A 19,523-nucleotide genomic window follows, 5' to 3' on the forward strand; every position below is an offset into this window, starting at 1 on the left:
ATATAAAATGACAAAATCACAAAAATAGACAGTAGAATGGTGGTTCCCAGGGGCTAAGGGTTGCGGTGGTGGAAATAGGCAGATGTTGGTCAAAGGGTACAAATTTCCAGGTATAAGATGATTAAGTTCTGGCATCTAATATCTAGCATGGTGATTATAATTAATAATATTATATACTTAAAAGTAACAACAGAGCAGATTTAAAATGTTCTCACTACAAAAAAGAAATAATTATGTGGAGTGATAGAGGTGTTAACTAAGCCTACTGTGGTAATCATTTCACAAAATATAAGTTTTTCAAATCAACATGAATATCTTAAACTCACACACTGTTATATGTCAATTAGTACTCAATAAAGCTGGAGAAAAATAACACTCCCTGCCTCACTCTGAGAGATGCGGAGTGACTGCTGCAGTTGATGAGTTTGAGAAGACACTGGGCAGAGGTGGCTCAGTCTCTTCTGTCTTCTCTTTTCAGATCTCCCTGTCTGCAGAGAGGGTGCAATCTGGTCTGCTCTCTCAACCACGCAGTACACTTAGCAAGGCAGGCTCTGCTTCTGTGGGGGGAGGCCTGTGGTTGTCCAGAGCAGCCTGTGACTAGGCAGGTAAGTTTGATTCTGGGGTGCAGAATTAGGAAGCCCAGTTCATTATTAACTTAAGTCAGGTTAGTCGCTGTATTGATAATAAAGATAATACTTTGATCTCCAATTATCAGCTTCCCCTGCCTGCCTTCACCTAGTTATGAACTTGCTCAGGTAATAAGAGACATGTAATGTATTGAGTGGATAATATCCCAATATTATGGTGTACATATTAAGCAATATTTAGTTTGAGAAGGTGAAGGAGGGACATTTGGGTTGGTGTTAGAAACCAAAATTCTTATCTATTATAAGGATATTAATTGATGATGTCTAAAATAGAGAAATCAAATAATAGGATGCTAATTAAAAATAGGGAGAGAATTACCCCCCAAGGAAGGGTGGTTGTCTCTAGACTGCCAGGATGGCAGACTGGATGGAAATGGATCATACATAGAGTTATCTCATCATAAGCACTTTTATCACTACTAGCATTTGATTTTTTAACTATGTGCATGTATTGAATTTTAAAAAAAACTTACATGATAAAAATGAAGGACAGCTGGTAGCCTATTCTTTAGAAGTGATTTTGGGAGTGTTCTGTCAGCTTGACTAAGATCAGAACATCGATGACATTCAGTGACTTTTGTTAACATTCACAGGCTGAGGGAATCTCTTGTGGGAAGAATTCATGACAGTGCTGATACAGTTTACTGGAATGCATGATTACTTCAAAATCTACATTACCAAAATTGTGAGATTTTTCTCTGAAGCTCTTGCTAAAACGGGGGGGGGGGGGGGGGGGGCGACAGTGCTGATTGGCTGGTTTGAGAATTATAACCAACAAAATATGTCTTTTTCTAAAATTAAATTTATTGGGATAATGTCTATAATCAGCGTTTTTCAACCGCTGTTCTGCGGCACACTAGTGTGTCGCGAGATGTTGCCTGGTGTGCTGTAGGTGCAGACAAGACAAGAATTTTATAATTTTTCACTATTTTGTTTACTTAATATTTCATAATAAAGTAATTATAAAATACTTTCTTTGTGTTTATTTGATTCCTATTCAAGAGAATTACTTTATATATAGTCAATGTAGGCACAGAGTTAAATTTTTTAACATTTTCTAATGGTGGTGTGCCTCGTGATTTTTTTCATGAAACAAGTGTGCCTTTGCCCAAAAAAGGTTGAAAAACACTGGTCTATAATAATAACAGGGTAATATGCTAATTAGACCAGACATCTTCCAGATGTCATTGTGGACATCCTTCCTGATCAAGCTGGGGCCGGGGGGAAGCCAACCAGGTCCCAGGTGCCAGAGGGAAGCCAGCCAGGGTCCCAGGTGCCAGAGGGAAGCTGGTGCCGGCAGCAGCGGGAAGGAAGGCCTACTCTTGCATAAATTTTCATGCATCGGGCCTCTAGTTGGTTCATAAGATTATATAGGTTTCAAGTGTGCATTTCTATGATACATGACCTGTATATTGCATATTGTGTCTAATCACCCAAAGTCACCATGTATTTGACAACTTTTAGCTTTTACCAACCCACTCTTCCCTTTGGTAACCACCATACTCTTGTCTGTTTTTATGAATTTTTTAAAATTTTATTCATTTGTTGCTTTCAGTTTTATATACTATATATGAATGAAATCATATGTTTCTTAATTTTTTATGACTTATTTTGCTTAATATTCTCAAGATCCAGTTATGTTGTTGTAATTGGCAGTATTTCATCTTTTCTTAAGGCTGAGTAGTATTCCATTGTATATATGCACCACTTTTTTTTTTTTTTAAATACATTTTATTGATTTTGTACAGAGAGGAAGAGAGAGAGATAGAGAGTTAGAAATATCAATGAGAGAGAGTCATCGATCAGCTGCCTCTTGCACACCCCCTACTGGGGATATGCCCGCAACCAAGGTACATGCCCTTGACCGGAATCGAACCCAGGACCCTTCAGTCCCCAAGCCGACGCTCTATCCATTGAGCCAAACCGGTCCCGGCTATGCACCACTTCTTATGCCATTTTCTTTTGTGATGTAAGAGAAAGCAAAAAAGATTTACTGATTACAAACATGACTATTTGCTTTGGAAATTGGGCATGTTTCAAGTTTGGTGCTAAGTTTAATATTTTTGCTTATTTCTTGGAATGAAATATCCAGGTTTAATGAGTTGACCCTGTATGTTCATTTTTGATAAATGTGCATTTGAAGATAGTTATATGATTATAACATAGTATTTGATTATTACATATTCAGATCTTTCACATTCTTATTTTGTCATCTAGTTTATTTTTTAGTAGCATCGAACACTCATTTACATTTGCTCTCACTTACTTTTGTGAGTACTTCTGTAGGATAAGATTTCTAGTCGATATTTTATGTAAATTAAGAGATATGCATTTAAAATCTTATAGGCACTGCCAATTTACCTTTCAGTAAGGTGGTAACTTCCATTCCACTAGTTGTATATAAGGGTATCTTATTTTTTTTCTCACACTCTTGCTAACATTGTGTATTTCTAATCTTTTTAATTTTTTTGACATCCTGACTAGGTGACAAAAAGCCTCTGTCAGAGCACAGCCAGAGCCTTGCACAGCTCTGCTGGTCTGAATTGTTCTGGGTGACTTTCAGTCCATGTATTATTCTAAATTCTCCCATTCGACTATACCAGGGCTGGTTCCTGCTTGGTCCTTGCCCACTGTACTACTTTTGGGAACTTAGTCCAAGTTCCTCTTTAACAAGTGTCAGAGACACAGGTCATTTCTCAGCGGCGGGGCAGATGGAGAAGCCATGATGAGTTGTGGATATATAAGAATGAGTCTTTGTTGCAGAAGTCAGTGGCCACATAGCCATCAGATAAGAACAGTCCTCACAGCAAACTACAGGCAGGCAGCCGGACACCAGCTGGCATACTATTGTAGAAGCAGTATCTGAGCTCCCCAGCCTCTCCTGCACACATAGGAGCTACTTCTCTGTGCGTATGGCCTCTGTTTCTCTGAGCTCTCTTCTTCTGCTCTGCTGCTCTCTCTCACAGACTTCTCACTTCATCCGACCAGCTGTAACCTACTTTTACACTATTTAGACAAAGAAGGCTTCGTGCCAATAGTTACATCAATCATATTGGCTACAGAAGGGCAGGGTGTACTGTGTGTCCTTGCACCTGCTCATGTATCTTGGCTTGATTAGCATTCCCAGGCTCAGAGTCCTTGACATCTTGATTAGGCTCATGCCAGAGTAGCATTTGGTCATTCTGGTGTATTGATAACAAGGCCTCTCTGCTCCCATTGGCCTTGACTATCCGGGGACCTGGTGTGGTTCCCACAGCCTCATTGTTTTATTTTGCATTTTTTTTCTTGGGCATCTTTTTACATTTTTATTAGCTCTATTGTATTCTTTTTGTGTTAAGTCCATATTCACATATTTTTTCTTTATTTGTGGGGTTTTCATTTTTTATTGTTTTTAAGAGTTCCTCATATATAAAGAATGTTAATTGTCATTTATGTCACAAATATTTTTTACAGTTTCTCATTTATCTCTGCCATAAAGAAACTTAAAACTGTCAGTTTTGTCTTGGTTTTATGTTATGCTTAGAAAAGTCTTTTTGTATCCCAAAATAATATAAATATTCCATTTTCATTTTGTATTTTTATAATTTGGTTGGGCTTTGGCTCTTATTGGCACAGTTGAATTTGTTAATGTTTCATCCCATTTATATGATCTTACTTAATGCTGTTTTAAAAAATATTTCCTACCTTATCTTACTCTCTTCCTGGATTGCAGAAATTGTATGTTTGTGGTGTGTGTGTGTGTATGTGTGTGTGTGTATGTGTATAAGTTCAGTGTGACAGTTACTTAGTTACTTATCTTTTTTCCCCGTTAAAGTACTTGTGGGTTTTTTTTTTAATTACAAAAAAACACACAACATATTAATATATTTCCCCCACCAACATCAAGAATAAAAATAGTATTTACTGATTTCTCCCATGTAAGATATAGCATTGTTGCTTTCAAACCCCTACATGCTTTTTTGTTGTTGTTGTAAAAATATTGATTTAAACTCCAGGTTAGTACTAACATATATAGATATATCATTAGGCCCTTTAACTTTGCATTTTGTTGTATTGTCATAATATGTTAACAACATTTATGTACAAGAAGGATAGGAAATGCTTGGTATGTGTACCTATGCTGACACACTGATAGAACCAAGCACCAAACAGTGTGTACAGCAGTAAAATAGGATGGGTTGGATCCTATCTGGCCTCTGCTAAAGGCTAGATTCTGGCACTGTGAGCAGGCTTTTAGTTTGGTGTTACTTCAGACATATATATTCTTGATATATTTACTCAATATTTTTATTTAGGAAAGAGGCTTAAACATTAAGAGTGAAAAAAAAAGTGGAAGAGGAGAACTATTAAGCTTATTTTTTGTGGTCCCGGGTAGTACATCTTTGGGTACAAATTTAATGTCCTGAAATAAAAAAATGAGAAATTCTGTAGTTTTCTTTATCTGAACATTTTACTTAGGATTTTCACATCTATTTTAGTATGGAAGGACATATTATAGTTTTATCATTGTTTTGGCCATTGTATCATCTTTCCCCTTTTAGTTCAATTAGTTATATGTCAGTTAATTAATTTTACTCACTTTTCTCCATTTTCAATTACATAATTTAGGAATAACTATTCCTTAAAAGTTTGACAGAGTCCCTAAAAATGAAATTATCTATGCCCAGGTCTTTTTTTTTTCTGGCTAGTTTTATTAAAGTGTTCATTTTTTCTTTACTTATTACTTCATTTTTTTCCTCCTAGATCTGTAGAAATTTCCAATGTGTAAATGCTTCTGTTCTGAATTATGACTGTGACATTCAGAAGAAGTGTCATGGACATGGGGTGAGTCATGTTCTCTTTTGACTTGTTCATGGAAGTAGTGCTGTTTAATGAGGAATGCCAGTAAGGGTTATGTGAGACTTCCTAAGATTTTTAAAATTTTTGACTGGGGAATTTATATACCTGGTACATTTTTATTTTTAAAGAGTATCTATGAATGTGCATGAATTTAATTCATTCTCTTGGTTTCCATTCTAGAGTTCATGATTTAGAACAACATTCACAATTAACAAAGTAGTGTTTTGTTTGTTTTGAAGGTGTGTAATAGCAATAAGAATTGCCACTGTGAAAATGGCTGGGCTCCCCCAAATTGTGAGTCTAAAGGATACGGAGGAAGTGTGGACAGTGGACCTACATACAATGGCAAGTAATATAGAAGAAAATTAGTGTGATCTCCCAGTGTTGTATGTCAGATATTGGGAATCCTTATACCTCTCTCACACTTCTCACATCACTTATACATTTGTTGGTTCTGCTTCCTAAATTTTCCACAGATATTCCCATTTCTTTCATCCCTATTAATTACCTTTAATTTCTTGCCTGGTCTTACATAATGGCCTCTTAACTAGGCTCCCTCTTTCCTATCTTGCTTCTAATCCACATCCCACACTATAGATTTCAGTGTTTTCCTTCAAGAATTCAGTTTTGATTATGCTAGTGTCTTGCTTGAAATTCAGTGCTTCTGCATTGCTATTAGAATGAAATACAAAAATCCTTAACATGGCTTAAATGCCCTGCATGATTTTTCCTAGCTTCACTTTTCCAACCTCATTTCACTATGCTTAAGACATTGTAGCTTCTTTTATTTCCTCTAATAAGCTATTACTCTCTTTTACCTCTGGGCTTTCATACCATATTATATTCCCATGAGAGGCCCAGTGCATGAGATTCATGCACTCAGAGCGGGGTTGGAGGAAGAGGGGGGTTCTCTCAGCCTGGCTGGCACCCTCTCACAGTCCTTAGGGAGAGGGCCTAAGCTGTCAGTCAGAGACATCCTTAGTGCTGCTGCAGAGGTGGAGAGGCTCCCACCACAGCAGCAGTGCTTGTCAGCTGTGAGCCTGGCTTCTGGCTGAGCAGCACTCCCGCTGTAGGAGTGCACTGACCACCAGGGGGCAGCTCCTGCATTGAGCTGTTCAGTTGATTTGCATATTAGCCTTTTTTTTAATGTAGGATTGTTGGAACTTGGCTAATTGCTACTCAGATTTCAGTTTATACCTTATTTCCCCTAGGAAGTTTTCTCTGACTGCCTAAATGTGAATTAACATGCCCTTCCTATTCTCTTGTTACTATAAGCGCTGTCACATACTAATAAGTAATAAGTAATTACTATATATGCTACTTATTTTTATTCCCTTATAGACTATGAATGAGCTCTTTGACACCACTATCTTCCTACTGAGAAGATATGCTTTCTTTCTCCTGGGTAAATACTAGGTGGAATGGCTGGCTCATAGAGTAGGTTTATATTTAGCATTTTTAGAAACTGCCAAACTGTTTCCCAAAGTGGCTGTACCAATGTACACTCTCTCCAGCTGTATGTGAGGGTTCTAATTTCTCCACATCCTCTCCAATACTTGGTGTGACCAGTTTTTGTAATTTTAGCAATACTGGTAGGAATGTAGTGATATTTCACTGTGATTTTAATTTGTATTTCTCTAATTACTAGTGATGTTGATCATCATCTCATGTGCTTATTTGCCATCCACATGTCAGTTTTGGTGACATGTCTATTCAAATTGCCTCAGTTAGATTGTTTGTCTTCCTGAGTTTTGAGAGTTCTTTATTCTGCATACAAGTCCTTTGTATGTAGAATTGTAAGTATTTTCTTTGCTTTGTAAGTGTTTTCTCCTGTTCTGTTTACTTTGGCTTTCTTTTCTTTTTCTTTTTTTTTTTTTTTTCTAGTTTCAGTTTCTTAGATCATTCAGATCATTGATTTGAGACCCTTTTTTTCTTTTCTTAGTGTAGTGCTATCAGTTTTCCTTTAAGAACTACTTTTTTGTTCCCCACACATATCAATTCTACATACAAAGGAGTTGTATGTGGGATTTTCCAGAAATTTTAGTGTTATTGATCTCTCATTTATTCCACTATCTTCTGAGAGCATACTTTGTTTGATTTGAATTCTTTTATATTTTTTGACACTTGTTTTATAGCCCAGAAGATGGTTTACCTTAGTAATTAAGTTTTGTATACACTTGAAAATAATTTGTATTCTGCTATAATTATGTGGAGTGTTTTATAAGTAATTAGTTCCTGTTAATTGACAAATATTTAAGTCTTTTATATATTTACCGATTTCTGTATACTTGTTCTGTCAATTATTGAGAGAGGAATATTGAAGTTCTTGGCTATAACAGCAAATATATCTATTTTTCCTGGCAGTTCTATTAGTTTTTGCTTTATATGTTGTGAAGCTCTGTTATTAGGTACATAAACATTTAGGATTATTCTGTTCATTTTATATGTTGGCCCTATATTATTAAAAATAGCTCTCTTTATATCTGGTAATATTCTGTTATGAAATTAAATATTAATATCGTTACTCCAGATTTTTTTTTAGTCAGCATGGAAAATATATTCTCATCCTTTTGCTTTTAATCTATAGGCGTCCCCCAAAAATGTATACATATCATAACAGTTGATAGCTCAATTTTGAAAATGAAATGTATTTTAATAAACATTGTCTTTATAATTTTATGCAAAGTGTGTGTATGTTTTTTTGGGGACACCCTATATTTGTGTCTTTATATTTAAAGCAGATTTCTTCTAGGCTGCATATGGTTGGGTCTTGCTTTTTTATCTAGTTTGCGAATCTCTGCCTTTTGAGTGAGTTCATCTGAATATATTTAATTAGATTATATCTTTGGGTTTAGAGCTACCATATTGATATTTATCAAAATTTCTTTTCATGTGATATTGTACCACTTTAGTATATTTCCATTTATCTCCCTCTGCCTTTTGTGGTATTGCTGATATACACTATGAATCCTACAATACACTGTTACTATTGTGCTTTAAATAGTTGATTATTTTTTGAAGATATTTAATAGAAAAAGTCTTTATATTTTCTCACATAATTACTATTTCTGTACTCTTCATTTGTGTGTGTGTGTGTGTGTGTAAAGTCACATTTCTATCTGCTATCATTTAATTTCTGCTTGTGGTACTTCTTTTCATATTTCTTACAATGCAAGTCTACCTGTGACAAATATTTTAGCTCTTGTATATCTGAAAAAGCATTTTGCCTCAAATAATAACTGGGTAAAATATTCTTGGGTGAAGTTTTATCACCATTTTACTTCTTCAGGGATGTTCCTACATTGTCTTCTAGCTTACATTGTTTTTCCCATCTTTTTTTTTTTTTTTTTTTTTTTTTTTTTTGTATATTCTGTTTGTAATGTGTGTTTTTACCCTCTAAGATTTTCTCTTCATCTCTGATTTTTAGTATTTGATTATAATGTGCCTTGGCATACTTGAAATTTGTTAAACTTGTTTGATTTGTGCCTTCATAGGTTTTTTCAAATTTTGGCCATTTTGTCTTAAAATTTTTTAAAATAATAACTAGGTGCTTTATTGAATTATATGCACAGATATGTCATATGTAGTACATTTAGACATTAATTGACTTTAAGTAAAGAATTTTTTTTTCTCCTGACTCTTCTAAATCCCAGAATCTTTTTAATACCAATGTTGTATGCTTTAATCAAAATTTTGTCTACTGATTAGTAGGTATGAAATTATATAATCAAGCTTGCTTTACTCTTTCTATATTTTTAATTGGGTTGAATGTTGTTTCATGTAATGTCATACAACTTATAACAGAAATTTCTGGTACTTTTAAAAACTTACAATTGTGAGGAAAAATTTTATAGCATATCATTTCTATTCATATTTACTGTAGTCTTTTCCTCAAGACCATGGTACAGATAAAGTTAATGTTAGTGAATTTTTAAAAGTATAGTAAGATAGAATCCAGAAGCCATAAAAGATAAGGTTGATAAATTCAACTACCCAAGAATAATAAACTTAAGCTTGGGGAGAAGCATTGTATCATAAGACTAATGGCAAATTGGGGAGAATGCTCCCAGCTTATACACAGGCAAAACTAATATCCCTAATATATAAAGAGCTTTTAGAAATTGAGAAGGAAAAAACCCCTTGTCCAGTAGAATAGTCAAAGGACTGAGCAGAAAAGAGATTACATTTCCTTAAGAATGAAAAGTTACTTAACTCATAGTTTAAAAAAATGCAAATGAAAATGATATAAAGTATAATTTTTCACCTACTAGGTTGGCTAACATGGACAAGTTTGACCCTGTAGGTGAGGCTGTGATGAATTCCTGTATATTGCTGGCTGGTGTGGTAAATTGTAACCACCATTATGGGGGTCAATTTGACAGTGCCTTAAAAAAAATGAATGCATTTACCCTCTGAGATGTAGTTCTACTTTTGGGAAATTATTCTATAGAGATGCCAGTACCCATTGTTATTACTCATTATAATAATAGCATTATTTTAGGGTTATTCATTATAGTATTTTTAAATAACAAAGTATTAGAAAAATGAAAATATCAGTTGGATACTGGTTCATTAAACTATAGGACATCCTTACAATGTAATTTTGTAAATCTGTACAGAAGATGAGATGGTCCTCAATGTATGGTTTTGGAAGATATATAGATGAGTGAAAAAAACAATGTGCTAAGTAGTGTTTATTTATGGTATGCTACCTTTTATGTAAGAAAAGGTTGACAACAATAACATACTTTATTCTTGCTTATATTTGCATGAAGAAATAATGTGAGATAATATAAGAAAGTAATAAGCGGTTCTTCTGGGGAAGGCAAAAAAAAGTGGGCAGAGATGAAATATGAGAGTATATAATTTATATCAGTTTAACTTTTGACCAGTCGGAAAATTAATGTAAAACATTTATAATCACCTACTATGTTCTAGTTAATATGAGCTAACTTCTAATTTAATGTCATTAATATTAAATTCTTCTCTCTAGACAAGAATACTGCACTGAGGGATGGACTTCTAGTATTCTTCTTCTTAGTTGTTCCCCTTATTGTGTTGGCTGCTTTTGTCTTCTTCAAGAGAAATCAACTACGGCAAAGATGCTTCAGAAAGAAGAGATCACAAACATATGAGTACTTAGATTTTTTCCTTTTAAATTCATATAATTTATGTAATTATAATGATGATAATCATATCATAGAGGCTGGTTTAAAAATAGTGTTCTAAATTATCTCTCTATTCTTTGGACATGATTAGCAGAGGTAGAAGGATAGTGATAGTTTAGCTACCTCTTAAAATGATGAGGGGAAAGTATTATGGTAACCAGTTATATAGTTCTGAAAATGGCCCTTAAAATTCATTTTGCTTGAGATTGATGTATGATAGTGGGATAAATAGGATTTGGGGCTACAGTTTCTGATTTGAACTTCTTAATTAGAGATTAAAATATGCAATAAAGATTTAAAAGTGTAAATTAAATGTTGGAATTTTTCTTACGTGTTTACTTTAAGGATCAGTTCTCACAGAAGAAGAGCTTTTCAAATCACAGTTTGGGGAAGAGGATTTGTAAATTATAAGCTTTTAAGAAATAAGTTTTGTGGAAGAAAGGGTTGTCATAATTCAGACAACTAATCTATTTAATCTGTGTGTAACACTTGTATTACTATCTCTCACTATCATTTATATGTTGGCAATAGAATGTAGCATAGATAAGAGTGGACCTTGTAATCAGCTCTAAATTTAAGTTCCAGTTTGTCATTTGTTAAACTCATGAGCTGAAATAACAAAACTCTTTGAATAGTAAAACTCTTATTTTACTTCTTCTAAAATAACAACAATAATACCCATCTCTTAAAGTTGATGTGCAGATTAAATGAGAAAGTATTAACAAGTAAACCCATAGCACATTAACTGGCACTGTGTAATTACTTAGTAATTAATTTTTATTATGTTAATGATTTCAAAATATACACATTCTCCTTGATTGCTTATTGTTACTTCATTGCTCTATTTTTTCTCACAGAGTATTTTCTTAGAGTATCCTGATGTGAGCTTTAATTTTTAATATAGTCTACAACAGATTTATCTTTCTATCTGTTCTTTCTCTTTCTTATACACTTGACTGACCAAATCATGTAATTCCCCAGTCTGCATCTCCGAAATTTTAGCTATCTCCCATACATTTCTTTCTAATTGACTTGCTTTTGCCTCAGTATGTCTGAAACTCAACTGATATATTTTTTAGCTTATCATTTGTTCTTCCTGAACTTCCTAGTTCATAGAGTAACTACTTGAAATTTTGTAGCTTAAGAGTATGCTTTTACTCTTCTGATTTTAGGAAGAATTGAGGAGAAAAGTCAAAGTCTAGTCTCATTGACCAAAACTTTATAATTTCTTAGAATTTCATTTCATTTCATTGTGAAACAGGTTAATAAAACTTTCTAGTACTGTAAGGATAAAAAAAATGTGTAAAAGCTGTTAAAAATGGGATAAATTTATCTGTCATCATCACCACCTCTACATCATTATTCTGTTTTGGGGAATATACAATGTATGCGTAATACGTCATGTAGAAATATTTTAATCTTTGTTTAACTCAAAAGTAATTCTGTCTTTCAGATCAGATGGCAAAAATCAAGGAAAAGTTTCTAGACAACCACCGAGTGTTCCTCGACATGTTTCTCCAGTGACTCCTCCCAGAGGACCTGTAAGTTTAAAATGAAAAGTTGTATTTCTTTACTATTATTATGATTTCACATTTATTTAAAAATATGTTTTTATTGACTTCAGAGAGAGGAAGGGAGAGGGAGATAGAAACAGAACATCAGTGATGAGAGAGAATCACATTGGCTGCCTCCTACAACCTCCCCCTCTCTGAGATGGAACCTGCATCCCAGAAATGTGCCCTGACCTTGTAATCAAACCGTTACTTCTGATTAATGGGGTCAGCCCTTAATTACTAAGCCATACCAGCTGGGCTCATTTTTAAAATAAAATAAAAAAATGTCACATCGATTTAGAAATAATTCTTAAGAATTTAAGAATGTGATCTACAGGTGGTCTCTGGGTTAGTAAAAGAAATACCAGTGGGATCCCTGGCTCAGAGGAGAGGGAAGACATCTAGATCATAAGAGTACTTTGTTTTGAAACCAAGACTGGAAAATGATATGGGTCCCATGCTATCCCTATTTATTTCTATGTCTGCTCTCTTTCTGTTTTCATTGCCTGGCTTCTGTAGGCATGTTACCAAAGACCTAGTATTGGACTGGAACACACTTAATTGTCTCAGCAATGGGACCAGTAATCACTCCTCTCTGAATGTATTAGGAAGTATTGGGATAATGACATACTTTTTCTCATCAGCATATAATCCTAAGACATCCAATATAATAAAAGGCTAATATACAAATTGTCCCCTCTACTGAGAGTTTGACCAGGAGTTTAACCAGGGGGTGGGGCCAGCTGGCCAACCGCCCTTGGCCCCTCCCCCAGGCTGGCTGGCCTGATCAGCCTCTGATCAGGTAGGCCGGCCACACCCTACCCATGCACGAATTCGTGCACCGGGCCTCTAGTATGTAATATTACTTTGTAATTCTTTTTTCTATTTTAAAATTTATTTTAAAATTGTATTTATTGAGGGGGACATTGGTTAACAAAATTATATAGGTTTCAAGTGTACAGTTCTGATACATCATCAGTATATTGGCATTGTATGACCACCATTCAAATCAAATCTTTTTCCATTACCACATATCAATATTTAATGCCCTTTACCCTTTTTTACCCTCCTACACCCTTCTGTCTGGTAACCACCATACTGTTGTTTGGTGTCTATAAGTTTTTGATTATTTTTTTTTATTTGTTCATTTGTTGCTTTCAGTTTTATATCCCACATAGGAGAATATGATTTTACTTTATATATTTTAAAACTTTGTATAATGTTTTGTTTGATGTTTTACACATTTATCTACAATTTACTTTTTCCTTTAGCATTGCTTTTTGATTTATCCCTAGCAATATATGTAGCCCCTGTTCATTCATTTTCAATGTTTATATTACATTATGTAAGTACCACACAATTTAAAAATAAATTTTCCTGTTATCACACAATTTTAAAATCCATTTTCAGATTACCAAATTAGTAGGTAATAATTTACAATTACCAGATTATGGCTGAGATGATCATTCTATATGTCTTCTTATGTATGTTTGTGAGTTCTGAGACTGCACTGTCTAATAGTATTGGCTATTTAAATTTTATTTTAAATGAAATAAAATTAAGAATTTTATTCCTCATTTCACATTTTAAATGCTTGATTGATCACGTGACCACTGATTACAGTATTGGACAGCACAGATAGAGCACATTTTCAACATTGCAGAACATTTTTTTAGAGAGCACTGATCTAGGGTCATATAAGAATTAAATTGTTGAGTTGAAAGAAATGTGAATATTTACTGGAAATTGCCAAATTGCTTTCCAAGTAGGTTATACCATGGGATGATTGAATTGTCAGTGGTGTATGAGTATTCCTGCCAACCTACATCTTTGTCAACACTCGGTCTTGTCAGACTTTTAAAGTATTTCCAATTTATGTGGAATAAATTGATTAGATATGCTTCCTCATGTTTTATATATATGGAGTCTCTTATACTACTCCTTTTTCCCTAATAAAAAAGAAACAAAAATTATGCCCCTTTCTTCCTTAATTATATATATTCAAGATTTTTTCATATCACTACATATACGGCATAATCACACAGTCCCTACATATACAAGTTAGAAATTACATATATGTTCTTTCTTAACCTTGACATTTTTATTGTAGTGAAATATATATGCTATAAAATTTGCCATAATCGTTTTAAGTGTACAATTTAGTGGCATTTACATTCACAGTATTGTGCAGTTATTATTACTGTCTTTTTTGTAAGACTATTTCATTACCCCAAACAGAAATTCTATACGCATGAATCAATAATTTCTATCTCTCCTTCTCTATAAGTTTGAGAATACTTTTTCCTTTCTGGAAAAACGACTTTTGGAACTTTGATAGCTATTGCGTTGAATCTGTTGATCACTTTGAGTTGACAGATCTTGACAATACTGTCTTGAAACCATGAATGTTGTCCATTAATTTAGGTCTTGTTTAATTTTTTCATCAATGAGTTGTAAATTTTCAGTGTACAAGTCTTTGACCTTCTTGGTTAAGTTTATCCCTACGTATTTTATTCTTTGGATGCTATTGTAAATGGAATTGCTTTCTTAATTTTAGTTTTCTTTTCATATTGTTCATTGTTGGTGGATAGAAACAAAATTGATTTTTGCATTTTTATTACATATTTTGCATCACTGCTTAATTATCTCTAGTAGCTTTCTTGTGGTTTCTTTGAAATATTCTACTTATATATCAAATCATATTATGAAGTAGTTGGAAATAGAAGTAGTTGTACTTCTTTTTTCCTATTTGAATACCATTTATTTATTATTTATTTATTTATTTATTTATTGTGTCCAATTGTTTTGGCTAGAACTTCCAGCACTATGTTGCATAGCAGTGGTAAAATCAGCATCCTTATATTATTCCTGAACTTAGTGGAGGAAGCTTTCAGTTTTTCTGGCATATTTAAAAATGTCTCCATGTTCTTCCTGTGAAATCTTTCTCGTTGATATTTAGAAATCCTTAAAGCAATTCCTGATAGCTATTTTTACATTTCAGCTGTTGGTAGAGACCTTACTTAAGAAATTAAGAAAGACAATCATCTCTCACTTATTTTTAAAAATATTAATATTAGCTATTATTTTAATATATTTGCCTTATATCTTTTCATGTCTCAGCTCAAGATTTTTTGTTGTTATGAGATTTGTATAAAATGTCTCATAGATAATATAGTCCTTTTTTCCGATAGTTTATCTTCATTTGCCTATACAAGTTGGGCCCCTTTTCTCCTCCCCTTTTAGGTTTTTGTGTCGCAGAATATTTTTTTTATGACCATGTTTGCCACCAACTTGAATTAGATACATTTATTTTAAGTGCTCCCCCCTTTAACTTTTTTTTTAAAATATATTTTATTGATTTTTTACAGAGAGGAAGGGAGAGAGATAGGGAGCTAGAAACGGCAATGAGAGAGGAACATCGACCAGCTGCCTCTTGCACACCCCCTACCGGGGATGTGCCCGCAACCAACATACATGCCCCTCACCAGAATCGAACCTGGGATCGTTCAGTCCGCAGACCGACGCTCTACCACTGAGCCAAACTGGTTTCGGCCCCCCTTTAACTTTTATGCTACTATAAATAAAGTTTTAATACCCTACTTACAAGTAGAGTTGCCATTTTCTGATTCTGTTTGTCATTAAGCTTTGTGTGCTTTTATATTTTATTTCAGGTAAAAGAGTTGCTTTCAACATTTCTTGTAATGCAGTTCTTATGATGGTGAACTCTCTCAGCTTTTGTTTGTTGGGGAAAGCCTTTGATTTTTCTTTATCGCTGAATATTAACCTGGCTGGATGATAGAGTACTCTTCACTGATATTTTTTGTCTTTCATTATTTTGAATATATTATTTCCTCTCTCCTGGCCTTTTTCTGCTGAGAAATCTGATGATAGCTGATGGGGGTTCCTTTGTAGGTTACTATCTTTTTCCTCCCTTTCTGTCTTTATAGTTCTTCCTTTATCATTGGCATTTCATTATTTGAATATAAGGTGTCTTAGAGATGGCTTTTTTTGTTTGTTTGCATTGAGATAATTAAGTTTTCTGTTAGTTTATTGTACTTTTATGTTCAATTTATTCCCCAACTTTAGGAAGTTCTCATCTGTTATTTAAATAGGCTCTCTCTTCTCTGTCTGGGATACCCATTATCTTAGGTTGCCCTTCCTAATAGAGTCTGATAATTCTCACAGAATGTTTTCACTTTAAAAAGATCTTAGTTCTCTCTGCTCTTCCATCTGAATTATTTCCAATGCTTTATAATACATTCCTCATCTCATTAATTGAGTTCTTTAGCTCTAGATTTCTGTTTGGTTCTTTTTTAGAGTTTAAATCTCTTTGGTAAAACACTTCTTTTGTTTATTAATTTTATTCCTGAGCTCACTGAACTGCCTTTCTGAATTTTTTGCTATTTCATTGAGTTGCTTCATAACAGGTATTGAGAATTCTCTGTCATTTAGATACCAATCTTTCATCACTTTTGAGTTTGGTTTCTGTAGAATTGTTATTTTATTTTTTGTGATACTATGTTACTGTGATTGTTCATGGTGCTTGATGGGTTGTCCCATTGTGAGTAAGGAGTATGTACCCCATTTTTTTTTTTAGTGTCATAGCATTCCATCTTATGGATTTACCATACATTTAAACACAGGTTGTTTCAAATCTTTTTACTATAAAAAAAAGATGTTTTATGTACATTGATTTTTTACATACATATAACAGAATATGTAAATGCCAAGAAGTAGACTTTATCCCTTTAAAATGCTGTACCTACACTTGATGGATGAGGATGGAGAAAATTTGTTTTTGCATCTCTTCTCTATTTTCATAGTATAAACAAATCATTCCATGGGCAAAAAAATAGCAGAACATCTGTCCCATAGCAGGAGCCATAGAATGTGTAAGCTCTTCTTCATCACTGTGCATATTCTGCCACTTATAGAGCTTTAGTAGATAATGGAGACCATCTTAATAAAGAACACTTCACAGTGATTTAGCAATTTCATCCGATCTTCCCTGACTTTTTCTAATGTAATGTAATATGTGAAAAATTTTCTTACTTTATTCTCTTATTTAAGGCTGTGTTATAAAGTCTCACTTTGCTGTAAAACTTTCTTTCAACCACCTTGTCAAGGAAGAATATAAGGAATTCCAAAAGCAGATTAGTGGTATTTGTAGTACTATTTAGGTACTGTATAGATTTGGCAATATATTTTTTGGAAGATTTTATTTAAAATATATTGACATAGGAAATGTGTTATGTTTTAAATAATGTAGTTGATTATAATATTTTAGTAATATTGAACTTAAAAATATATAGCCTTAAAATAATTAAGTATTCCATATTCATTGGTAAAGATTTTGAATAAGTAAAATATTTTTAAATGTCAACATTATAAGTAAGTTGTCTATTCATTGATTTTAAATATATTGGTTATTTTTATATGGAAAATAACTGAATAGAAAATATATTTATGAGTGCATTGTGGTAATAACTTTTTTCTCTTGTAGAATGTATATGAAAACAGATTTCCTGTACCAACATATGCAGTGAAGCAGCCTCAGCAGTTCCCATCAAGGTTTGAAATGAATTTGTTTAGATTACTTGACCAGAATGAAATTCAGAAATAATGGCTAATATTTTTCCTTCTATTTTGATTTGATGTAGGACAGGTATTTATTGCTAACAGTATAGATAGTTCATTAATTTAAGAATTGTATGTAAGTGTTGTCATATTAGTGCAGTGTCAAATGAAATTTTTAAGAAGCTTCAGCAAGACAGTAAACTGCTGCTGCAGCCTTTGGTGAATGTACGGTTCAGAAAGAAGGACCTTTGGGAATGGGAAACCAGGTGGGTTGGATTAGACACTAGTGAACTTCCAAAGAAACGAGGAATTGTGAAACTAAGGCCCAGGAGAGGAACACATTCTGGTGATGATCCCAGCTTTAGGGACCATTTTTCTGTTGTAGACGTGTGTGTCTATAAAGTGAGAACTAAGAGGTTAGGGAGCTGAGGAAAGCTTTCAACAAATGCAGAGAGTTGAGGGGGACAGAAATTGGAGCCCTGCCAAGGATCAGATACCCTGACAAACATCCCAGGCTTTGCATTGCAACACATGGGTAATAGTGAACTAGATTCTCAACTTATTCCTACAGGGTTTTTTTTGTTTGTTTGTTTTGTTTTTTAATATTTGCCTCTCCTTCCCCGAGAAAAAGCCAGACATATAAGAAAAGGAAAATGTGACTAAAAACCAAGAAAAGCAATTAACCTTTAGAATAAGATTTGGAGGGTATCCAGTTAATAGTTATCAGACATGGATTTTAAAATAATTGTGATGATTATGTCATGGAATTAATAGTCAAAATTGGGAATTTAAGCACAGAACTAGAAACTTAAAAAAAAAAATCAGATTAAAGACTCAATAGATTGGCTTAAAATCAGCAAAAAGGAGAAAATTTATTAACTACTAGAGGCCTGGTGCATGAAGATTCATGCACTGGAGGGATTGTCCCTCAGCCCAGCCTGCCCCCTCTCACAGTCCAGGAGCCCTCAGGGGAAGGCAATGCCCCCATCATACCTCTTCTGCTGCCACTGCCAGCAGTGCAAGTCTCGGCCAGCCCTGGTTACCTGAACCTCGGGTGGCCCTGGGCCGCTGGGCAGCTGCCATCCGAGACTTGCCTGTGCCTTGGGCTGGCCCTGGGTGGCTGGGGGGTTGAGGAGAATGAGGGACTCTGGAGGCAGGCCTTGCTGCATGCCTGCCACCCTGGCGATGCTGAGGGGAATGGACGCTGCCATCTTGTGGCTGTGGGTGCTGCCATCTTTGAGGGCATGGTAGTCAATTAGCATATTCCCTCCTCATAGGCTGTGGGTGCCACCATCTTTGAAATGGTGTGAGGGTCAATTAGCATACTCCCTCTCTATTATATAGGATATTTTGCATTACATAAAATGCACCTCACTTCTCACCCCCCCCCAAAAGTCCTTCAAATTATAGTTGAATTGCAACACTGAGGCAATTCAATACAATACGAGTGTGCTGAAATCCAATTTATCATCAAGGGAAGAATATATAAATCTTATGAGACATATTCACCAGGTAATGTTGTGTGTTATTGGATTAATGGTTTACTACAATTGTTCAAAGTGGTTAAGGAAAAGGTATCCACAGGTTAAAGTATGAGGATTGAGAAGGACAGGTATAGAAGTTACGGCCAGTTTAATTCTTAGAGTGGATATTATGTTTGAGAGAGCTGGAATTTCAGTGATGTGCATATATGTAAAATTTATATTTACATAATTTCCTGCCCTTAAATACTAACAGCA

At 34.2% G+C, this 19,523-nt stretch overlaps 1 protein-coding gene and 1 long non-coding RNA gene across 2 annotated transcripts in view; both read left to right on the forward strand.

Moving 5' to 3' along the window:
• The window catches only part of ADAM9 (ADAM metallopeptidase domain 9), a 91,811-nt gene that overhangs the window by 70,315 nt on the left and 1,973 nt on the right, over positions 1-19,523 (forward strand). The window contains exons 17-21 of the mRNA XM_084879736.1: positions 5,391-5,471; positions 5,726-5,831; positions 10,480-10,621; positions 12,108-12,195; positions 17,711-17,778. Coding sequence (XP_084735862.1) covers positions 5,391-5,471; positions 5,726-5,831; positions 10,480-10,621; positions 12,108-12,195; positions 17,711-17,778 — 485 coding nt within the window. The remainder of the gene's footprint in view (positions 1-5,390; positions 5,472-5,725; positions 5,832-10,479; positions 10,622-12,107; positions 12,196-17,710; positions 17,779-19,523) is intronic.
• On the forward strand, positions 432-4,091 carry LOC311620409. The gene is made up of 3 exons (XR_014794687.1): positions 432-605; positions 1,241-1,332; positions 3,411-4,091. It is a non-coding gene; the product is annotated as an uncharacterized lncRNA (long non-coding RNA).

The sequence above is a fragment of the Pipistrellus hanaki genome (assembly GCF_964339955.1).
Source record: "Pipistrellus hanaki genome assembly, chromosome: 3".
NCBI lineage: Eukaryota > Metazoa > Chordata > Mammalia > Chiroptera > Vespertilionidae > Pipistrellus > Pipistrellus hanaki.